The sequence below is a fragment of the Monopterus albus genome, unplaced genomic scaffold (assembly GCF_001952655.1).
Source record: "Monopterus albus unplaced genomic scaffold, M_albus_1.0 scaffold84.1, whole genome shotgun sequence".
NCBI classification, from domain to species: Eukaryota; Metazoa; Chordata; class Actinopteri; order Synbranchiformes; family Synbranchidae; genus Monopterus; species Monopterus albus.
Genome location: NW_018127964.1, coordinates 1,012,168 through 1,022,954, shown reverse-complemented (window position 1 = coordinate 1,022,954; position 10,787 = coordinate 1,012,168). Strand labels below are relative to the sequence as shown.

The window sequence follows — 10,787 nt, the reverse complement described above, 5'->3', positions numbered from 1 at the left end:
TTGTTAAAAAAAAAAAAAGCCCAGTCCACAAGCATCCTCATTCACAACACGTTCATTTAGATTTTCACGTTATGATACATGTTCACATTATTTTTTGACTGTATCTAAAAATATCAAGGAAATTTTAAATTTAAATGAAGATATGAAATAATACAATATAAAATACAATGACTTAAATTATATTATTGTATATACTAGGTCATCAAATCAGTGTCAGTTGAGTCTGTCAACTAGGTTGCCTGTAGGGATTTTTAAGGTCCAGCAGGTGTCAGTATTCAGTGACACAGTATCGACACAGTATCAATACAGTTTGGCAATGTGTCAAAACGCTTCATGACGCCTCATCTACCCATCACTAGTAAACATTGCAGGTACACAGTCATTTCTCTTCCAACTCGCTCTTAAGCTTTTTTTCAGTTTCTAGCCTTCGATGTACACGTTTCACCTTCAACACACACTCTTTGATAACACTCAGAGAGAAACAGTGTCTGACTGACAAATTCTTCATAAATCATAGGGGTCATTTGATTAAACTACGGATTCAATTATCATCTGTATCTGCAGCTGCCCTCAGCCTTACAAAGCTCTATAGCGAGTTTCAGTTCATTATATAGCTGCCCTACTCACAGCTTTACTCTTCTGGCTCACTCTCACCGTTTTCAGCTAAAAAAAAAAAAAAAAGATCCAAATTCCTCTTAGTACCAAACAACAAAGTGACAGATATTTCCCTCAGGAGTTGGTTAAGACCAAAACCAAAGCTAAAAGAGAATGAATATATGCAACTGTTTGCTAACAAGTTTATCATACCGACTTGTGTTTACAACCTGTTTGTGCTACCCGGAGTGGCCAAACAATTTATTATTGCAGGTTTCAGATATAAAACAACTTTTGGAGAGTTTAAAGCTGCACACCATAACTCTGCAGTCAAGATAAAATCCAAAGTTTCCAAGCTGAAGCTCCACTGTTGTTCTGCATCAAAAGCAGATTTTAAATGGGTCTTATGTTTATCCCAGTATTTAAATATATGCATTTTTGGAAAACAAAAAGGCAAAGTGTTTGATCATTTCTTAATTAGCATGAGCATTTCCATTTTAGTCAAATATTAACAACTTTAACGATGCTTTAAACAGAAACCTGAGTCAACAGTGAGCTGTCTACGTCTCATTTGATGGACGTACTGTAGTTGAGAGCACTATCCCTCCGTATACAGCTAAAAGCCTATTGCGTTCCAGGATAAAGTATCTGCGTGTGTGTCTGTGTGTTTAAAGGAAAAGTAAGAAAAGAGAGTGGGGTGTATATTATGGTAAACACCTGACTCAGCATAAGGGAAATACTCTCTCTCCCTAATGTCTAACCCCCTGAAACTACTATGCACTTGCTTTACTGTCTACCTCGCCCTGTCTATATCTCTCTCTCTCTCTCTCTCTCTCCCACATACGCACACCTCAGTGTGTGGAGGGTATATTATGGGTGTGTATGTTTTCATTATAACGTCAGCTTGTGTGTTTCTTTAACAATGAAGAAAAATCAATGAAAATCCCTAAAACCTGAAATTTCAATGAATACTACAACTATTACTGATACTATGAATACAACACCTCAGCAGCATTATAAAAACGCTATACTAACATTTGAACTGATTAGTACTAACATGTCAAACTTAAGCCATACTATAAACAACAACTGAAGGAAGTCAAGTCTGCAGGAAATACTTTTAACATTGCCATTCGCCTTATAATCTGCTATGTCTTCTCTATGAGATCATAATTGTACCCAATGTTTACTGTGCATTGCTGTCGGTGTATAGTAAACTGTCTTGTCCTGGCAGTCTAGTGACCTAGACACATGCCCTGTGTCAAGGTCACTGGCATAAACCCAGTACAGCAAAACTGGTGTGTGCATCTTCCCGTTTCTTTCCGTTGTCTGTTGTTAACCGTGTTCACACACATTGACTCTTGCCATACAATGCATATGTACTGCATGGCAAACAATGTGCTTGGATAGAAAAACATAATAGAAACAATCACACCATGAGTGAGGATGACTGTTGATGATGATGTTATCTCTTCATACGTATACAGTATATACAGACACAATCACACTTATACCAAGTCATAACACAGATATACAATGTGCATGCATTCCTCCCAGCCTTGTTTCTGACCCTAAGAGAGCACTGCTTTAGAGCAGAAATGCTAAAAATAACAGCCCTAAGAAAACGAGAACAAGAGGAAGAGAAGATGTCTGAGCAGCACCTGTCTCTGTGAATGATAACCTGTGCACCGAAAAATGCAAAGAGACAGAAGGGCCGGCTAAAACTAATTAGACTGACCTAATGGATAAATGGGAGCAAGGCCCAGGACCTAGACATACACAGACAGCCATGCTGGCTATGAAACACACACGCACACATAAAAAGTCACATACACACATTATTCGTACTTACTGCAATCCCTGACAAGTTGAAAGAGCCACAAAGGAGAGAGGAATGTCTCTGACCTTCCCCTGATAGTAGCAGTGCTCTCCTCCCTGTGGGCAGAACACAGAAACACACAGATTACAATCCTACACATGGCAGACTCGAACACAGAGTGAAACATGCCGCTTGCTGCTTTTATTTCCATATTCCATCAGGAAATTAGTCAGTCAGAATTCATTTGCTAACACACACAGTGCAAGCTTGATCTAGTGTGCATATGTGCTCATACTTTGAGTGTGTTTGTGTGGTATTTTGCAGTTTGAGCCGAACTAATTCACATCTTACCGTCTGTGTGTTAACTACTCTCTAACTTCTCTTATCTTCTCCACTTCTCCACAATAAAAAGCCACCGCATCAGTCTCTTGTAAAAAAAACTTTCCATCTTTGTATGTGTGTGTGCAGCGTGGGTCTCTTCCTTCCTATAAACACATTTATTTTCTACAGATGTGTATGATGTCTAAGTGTCTAAGTGGTCTGCAGGACATGTCTTCCTGGTCCATTTCTTGCTGCCTAACAGCCATTAGGCAGGAAGCCGGTCTCCCTGAGGAAACGCTGCTTTTATCAGAGGATCAATTTCTGCTCTACAGTCTGATGATGTGCACAGCCTTGCACCACTCTGTCCACTCTTACATCCAGTTCTCTCTGTGGATTTCATCCCAGTCCACCCATCTTACGGGTTTGTGTGAGAATGCATGTGTTTGTTGTTGTTATTATTATACTACGGGGCCAAAAGTATGTGAAAGCCAGATTTATGGGCATTATTATGCCACTATAATATCCTCCACCCTTCTGGGAATACTTGGAACAAGATTCTGGAATCTGACTGCAGGTATTTGCACCTATTCAGTTACAACAGCATTGGTGAGCTCGAGCACTGCTGCTGGGCGATAAAGCCTGATATGCAGTGCTCTAATTCTTCCCAAAAGTGTTGGATGGGGTTGAGGTTCAGGTTCTGTGAAGGCCAGTCATCTCTTACATTCTAAACAAAAAAAAAGCAATTTCTTTATTGGCTTGACTTTGCACACAGAGGCTGAAATTTTGCTGAAATAGAAGAGCGGCTGCTCCAAACTGTTAGCTTAGCTTAACATACATACTGAAAAAAGGGGGAAACAGCTAACTTTACTTGAAATACAGTGTGTTAACTTATGAGTTTTAGAGGTGCTGCCAAGTGTATTTTCTTACTTTTGGACAACGCTGTTTCCCCCTGTTTCTATTCTATATGCTAAGCCAAGCTAACAATCTCCTGGCTATTTACCACAGACAACTCTCAGCAAGAAAAGTTAATAAATGTATTTCCATAAAATGCCAAACTTTTTAAGATTCCCCCTATTTGGAACCAAGATGCTCAAACCATAAAAAACAAATGACACAATAATTACAGTATACAGTGTGGCCACATACAGTGCTTTTGTCCATGTAGTGCATAGGTCCTTCACAACAGGAATATAAGGAAAGGTTTACAGGAATTTGTGTTACGAATTACAGAGAGTTCAGAGAACAAATGTAGCTTAAAGAGGTCTGCACAAATGCATAGTACAAATGTGCATGTGAGAAAACTTAAGTGTCAATTGTCATCATTGAATTATAAAAATAAAATTATAAAGGTCATGCTGAATTTTTTTTCCCTTGTTCTTTAGTGCTACGTTCTCTGCTTACTCTTTCACACAGTCCCAATTCATCACTCTTAGCTATCATTTCTGAATCTGATTATAGGATGAATGAAACAAGATACGAATCTGATGTTTGAAGTCACAGATGGGACTAAATCAATCTTAACACTGCAGCAGTGGGAAGAGGGGGGATATAAATTAGGGAGATGGACAGAGAGGTAAAACATATGAATGGGATGCAACAAAGGAAGCAGAAGAAGCTGGGTAGATAAACTCAGATGGAGCTATAGATGAAGAGAGAGAGGTTGAGTAAAGCCAGGTAGGGAGAGTGTGAAATAAAGACACAGACAGGGCTATTTATATGGTGCTGTGCTCTACTATCACTCTCTCCTCCTTCTATCACCCAGAACCTTCTGCTCCACTTCTTATCAAAGCAAGAAAGATCCAAAACCCAGCACTGTGGCTACATCCTCAGTGTGTATGTGTTGCCAATTTGGTCTGGTCTGTGATCTCCTTAGACCCACATAAGATTAATTAATTAATTATCTAATCTGGACAACACAATAAAAAAAGTTAAGGTTAGGCAGTTGATAAACAAGAGGGACACTGACTTATTTAATGTCTGTGTAAATATGAGCATTGCAATTAGATAATGAATTAGAATAAGGGAATCATAAAAACATACATTTCATTTAACTACTCATGAGGATGTCAGTCTTGATTAATGTACATGATACCCTGTAAATAAATAAATAAACATAAGGATGAAACCTTTATTTGTCAGATATTTGATGTGTTGAACTGGCCAAAACTTGCCTTCATGTCTGTTAAATTTATAAAACAAATTTTCAAATGAGCTAGCCTACACAGCCAGGGATCAACACACCCAGGTACCCGACGTAACCTGCCAACCAACTTGCATTGCACCCGACCAGGATTCCTTTCCCTGCAGGTGGTAGGTCTACAGGGCCGTGGCATCATGTCATTTCTTCGAGTTGTGTCCAAGGCCCAGATGCTCGCCAGCGAGCTCACCTCCCAGGTCCGGAACCAGCAGGGTGCCCCAGTTTCCCTAATCCAGGGGAGGTAGCATGACTCAAAGCTGCTATTATCATCAGGGTCTTTTGGCTCTGCTGGAAAACAGCGGACTGCTCCCTCTGGTTTGGGAGTGAATTGCTGCCCCAAGTGAAGGAGTTCAAGTATCTTGGGGTCTTTTTCATGAGTGAGGGTAAAATCGAGCATGAGATTGACAGGCTGATAGGGGCGGCATCAGCAGGAATGTGGACATTGTACCAGTCGGTTGTGGTGAAGAAGGAGCTGAGCCAAAAGGCAAAGCTCTCAATTTACCAGTCAATCTAGGCTCCAACCCTCACCTACGGTCACAAGCTGTAGGTAGTGACCGAAAGAATAAGATCATGAATATCAGTGGCTGAAATGCGTTTCTTCGCAGGGTGGCTGGATTTACCCTTAGAGATAGGGTGTGGAGCACGAACATCCAGAAGGGGCTCGAAGTAGAACCACTGATTTGGGCATCTTATCAGGATGCCTCCACACTACCTCCCTTTGGAGGTCTTACGGGCACATCCTCAGAGCAGACCCAGAACACGCTGGAGAGATTATATCTCTCATCTGGCCTGGGAACACCTTGGAATCCTGCCAGAGGAGCTGGAACATGTCGCCAGGGAGAGAGAGAGGTCTGGAATACCTTACTGAACCTACTGCCACCGCAACCCGACCCCACTCTTGCTGCTAACATGCTGCTGACCCATACATACTGCCACCGCAACCCGACCCCGGATAAGCAGAAGATAATGGATGGATGGATTTTCAAATGACTTTCCAGACTATGTACTATGTTATGATATATATTGATGTTGCAACATGAAATTTCCTTATGTATACCCCCCACCCCCATACACCAGGTATGTTCTAGACTTTTATTCATACTGGACAGATTGGGAGCCTTCCATCCAATAAACAATGGAATTTATGAGGAAAACTTTCAAAACAGCCAGGAGAAGAATCATGACAGCTTTACCTGAATGGTGGAATGTGGTTTTGTGCTTTGGGATTTGCCCAGGATTTAACTGAACAACAACCTAGAACTGCTACCACATTCAGATGAATACTACTACCTCTACTTTCTCTACCACAGGAGCAGAGATAAGCCCGCTGTAGACCTATCAGAGCAGCTGCTGTGTTATGATAGCTGGCATTTTCACCTCTACAATGAACAGAGTAACAGGAGCTTGTCTCATTAACCTTTCTGAACAACAGGAATTAATAACTATGCAATGTGCCTCTTATTCTTTCCATTATTTAAAAACAAACCACGACACAATAATCTAAAGACAGAGTGCATTCTAGATATTTATCTACAAGATGTATTACACTATTTCATAATTTGCTTTATAAAATTCCATAATTAGGAGTGATCATATCATACAATATGTGATGTAATAACATGGCTCATTCTCTCTAAAGCATGTGATAGCTCACTAATCTGGTGCTTAGGTGAGTAAATCTGGAGCATTATAATCGTCCCAACTGTGTGATCTAACAGTCCCCTGTCCTGTAACTGAAGTCCAAATTTTAGATAATTATCAAAGCAATCTTAATGTTAGTTGAAGGTTTTAGGCCACAGCAACAGAACCACTTCACTGAAATCTAAGATGAACAAAAACTGGATGGTTGGATGGGCCAGTATTTATCTCTGCCTGCAAACATGCTCACTAATTAATCAATAAGGGTGGCGAGGGGTTTACAGGAAAGTGCAGCTCTACAACACACAACTGAGAATAATACCATTCTCATTATATTCACAAGCAGTGATATGATCCATTGTTGATTTCTTTTTAAAAAAGGTCAGAATGTGATTGAAATGAAGAAGGTGAAGAAAGCCCAGCAATGGCTGTTCTTCCTCAGGAAGCTGAAACGTGCTGGTCTCTCCTCTTAGTTGCTCACAAACTTCTACAGAGCGACAGTAGAGAGCATACTCTGTCTCAGTGCAACAGTGTGGTACGGGAGCTGCACTGCACAGGACAGAAAGGACTTGACCCGGGTGGTGAGAACAGCTCAGGGCATTGTAGGGAGTCCTCCTCTGGATCTGGACTCACTATACACTGATCGGATCCAGAGGAGGGCCGGACGGATTGCTGCAGATCCCACCCACCCAGGCAACAGTCTGTTTGTGCCTCTTCCCTCCAGGAAAAGGTACAGGAATATAAAGACTAAAACAAACAGACTGAGACACAGCTTCTTCCCCAGAGCTGTGAAATCAATCACCCCCTAACCCCCAGTCACACACACAACCTCCCCCCTATGGACAGACACAGACCACTGGACCTCTGCAGACACACACCCATGCTCACACCTCTTCCTAAAGACTGAGATTTGCACTGAGCTGCACCTTATAATGTTACTACACTCTTGCTGCTAACATGCTGCTGACCCATACATCCCTTTTTTATTTGCTCATTGTTTTATATTGACTTATACAATTGTGCGTTATGTAAATAATGTGTCTTGTCTTTTAAGCCGAGAGCTGCCGAAAAATATTTCGTTGTGCTATGCATAATGACAATAAAGATTCTTGACTTTACTTGAAATGTACAGCGTGTATTTGAACCTGGCTGAGATCTGATCATAATGAAAATCAGACCAACAGCACCTTGGCTAATCTAATAGCACTCCAAATACTATGCGCACTGCATGCACTCACACTTTGTATAACATGCTTTTATCTGTAACCACACAGCCAGATACAAATTGCATGTTAATATCAGGGGTGAATGTGGTCTTATTAAAATTAAGACCTGGGCACCTTCTAGTCTAACTAAAAATTATCTAATACTTAAAGTGTGAATAAAAATGAGGAGAGATGATTTGCAGAATCTTACACTGGTGATGACAGTCTTCCCTTTATCTGACAAATGTCTTTCCACGTACCCCGAAGACAGGAGATCACTGTGAGTAGAGATGAAAGAAAAGAATTAAAGTTAGAAAACGTGATTTTCATTCAACTGTCACTCACTTATTCAAGTATGCTTGCATTTTATAGGATGATTGTATCGTGCCTTGGCAGCTCAATAAGCTTCAGAGCATCAGCCGTGCTAATTACGACCAGCGTACTAGGACAAGGCTATTTCCAGCTCACAAACTCACCCAAACACAATTATACACATCAGCCTTCTAGCAAATGTCTGCAATAATATGAAGGACAATTGAAGGTCAGTAAGAAGTAAAAGAAGTGACACAAGCAGATTAGGGGGAGGAAGGAAATGTATTGTGAGAGTAAGTTAGAGAAAGAGTGCATAAATAAGAGAAAAATCGGTCTCTGTGTGTGCTTTCTCAGCAGAGCTGGACACAAACGTCCCAGCAGAGACACACGCTGCAGAGACATAGATGTATGACCTATAGTGTGCACACAGCCACACTCACACAAATGCAGCATACACACAATAACAAACAGAACAAAGACTGGAGCATTTACAACTCTGCTACAATGATTAGTTGCACTGAAGTGTGTGACAAGATAATCTCAACTCAAGGTCAATCTGTGCTTTCAACCACATTAAGACCACGAGATAAGGCTGAATGTTCAGCAATATTTTGTTACACATGATAATCCCCAGGGGTAATTAATTTCCATGTTTACAGGGGATTCCTTTTCGATTAGCAGCATTTTTCAGTTGTAGAGCAGCTTGCAGTGCAAACTGACATGCATTCCCCTGGACAGTCCATCACAGGGCTGACTCACAGAGACAGCCAGCCACTCACACCAACATTCACACCTATGAGCAATTTAGAGTTGCCAAGCTGAAGGTCTTTAGACTGTGGGATGAAGCTGGAGTGCCTGGAGAAAACAGACACAGGCGCACGAATAATGTGGAAACTCTACATGTAGTGGCCCCAGTCAAATATGAAACTCCAGTGTGAAAAAACAACTTGTAGAAGTTTTACACTGTCACCTCAAGGTACTATAACAACAAGACTCCTGACAATTACTGCATGCAACCAAGAAAAGGTCCTGTCCCCATAAAACCATATAATGATGTTTAAGCTAACAAGACGTGTTTTAGAGTAGCTTACAAGAGGATTTTGTTATCATTGGACACAGTCAGGTTAGCCATTTCCCTTGTCTTTATGCTAAGCTATCTGGAGAAGGAGAAGGCATTCGACCGTGTCCCTCACAGCGCCCTGTGGGGGGTGCTCCGGGAGTATGGGGTCTGGGGCCCTTTGCTAAGGGCCGTCCGGTCCCTGTACAACCGGAGCAGGAGCTTGGTTCGCATCGCCGGCAGTAAGTCAGACTTGTTTCCAGTGCATGTTGGACTCCGGCAGGGCTGCCCTTTGTCACCGGTTCTGTTCATTATTTTTATGGACAGAATTTCTAGGCGCAGCCAGGGGCCAGAGGGAGTCCGGTTTTGGGACCACAGGATCTCGTCTCTGCTTTTTGCAGATGACATTGTCCTGTTGGCCCCATCAAACCAGGACCTCCAGCATGCACTGGGGTGGTTTGCAGCCGAGTGTGAAGCGGCTGGGATGAGAATCAGCACCTCCAAATCCGAGGCCATGGTTCTCAGTCGGAAAAGGGTGGCTTGTTCCCTTCAGGTTGGTGGTTTTTTTTCGATTTACTGGTCAATCTACGTTCCGACTCTCACCTATGGTCATGAACTTTGGGTCATGACCGAAAGGGCGGCCGAAATGAGCTTTCTCCGCAGGGCGGCCAGGCGCACCCTTAGAGATAGGGTGAGGAGCTCGGTCACCCGGGAGGAGCTCAGAGTAGAACCGCTGCTCCTCCACATCGAGAGGAGCCAGCTGAGGTGGCTCGGGCATGTGTTTCAGATGCCTCCTGGGCGCCTTCCTAGGAAGGTGTTCCGGGCATGTCCCACCGGGAGGAGGCCCCGGGGAAGACCCAGGACACGCTGGAGGGACTATGTCTCTCGGCTGGCCTGGGAACGCCGCGGCATTCCCCCGGAGGAGCTGGAGGAAGTGTCTGGAGAGAGGGAAGTCTGGGTATCTTTGCTTAGACTGCTGCCCCCGTGACCCGGTCCCGGATAAGCGGAGGAAAATGGATGGATGGATGGACATGAAAGTGGTATCAATCTTCCTATTTATCTCCAATCAGGAAAGCAAATAAAGGTATTTCCAAAGTGTTTATCTTCTTACAGGTAAAAGTTGGATGCTGCTGCTTAAGGACCTTGTTTAATTTGTGTCTAGGTATTAATAGCACAATTTCTATATCCAGCACTTCAAAAACAGCAGTACAACTGACCAAGGGACTAACTACATTGTTGGAAGCAAAGACACATCAGAAACTGTAATGAGTCACAATAAAACAGATGGCAAGAAATTATTTTGTTTTTGAAGACAGACATATGTTTTTTTTTTTATTTTAACTGAGCTTTTCAGAAGAGATGTGATTAATTTGCTGCTTTTAATGGTACAAACAAGTTAGACTAACGTTTCTGTGCTATTGTGTCTTCATCAGAGCCAGACCAGTGAGTGAGCTTCCTTTCAGCAAGTAAAACTTTTTCAAAAGATGATGCACTGTATATTATTTGAATAAAACCCCTGACATCAGCATGTACACACGCACACCCACAAGGGAAGAACACTGCTCTCTAAGATGACTAATGATCAGGTTGATCTGGCAATAAAAAAACATGCAGAGAAAGACTGGGAGATAAAACGGAAAGAGT

The 10,787-nt window shown here is 42.1% G+C and overlaps 1 protein-coding gene across 2 annotated transcripts in view; it reads right to left on the bottom strand.

The window, feature by feature from the left end:
• Positions 1-10,787, bottom strand: part of adam22 (ADAM metallopeptidase domain 22) — a 58,739-nt gene that overhangs the window by 33,201 nt on the left and 14,751 nt on the right. For both annotated transcript variants that reach the window (XM_020607267.1, XM_020607268.1), the window contains exons 4-5: positions 7,986-8,052; positions 2,447-2,529 (exon numbers count right to left, since the gene is read on the bottom strand). In XM_020607267.1, coding sequence (XP_020462923.1) covers positions 2,447-2,529; positions 7,986-8,052 — 150 coding nt within the window. The remainder of the gene's footprint in view (positions 1-2,446; positions 2,530-7,985; positions 8,053-10,787) is intronic.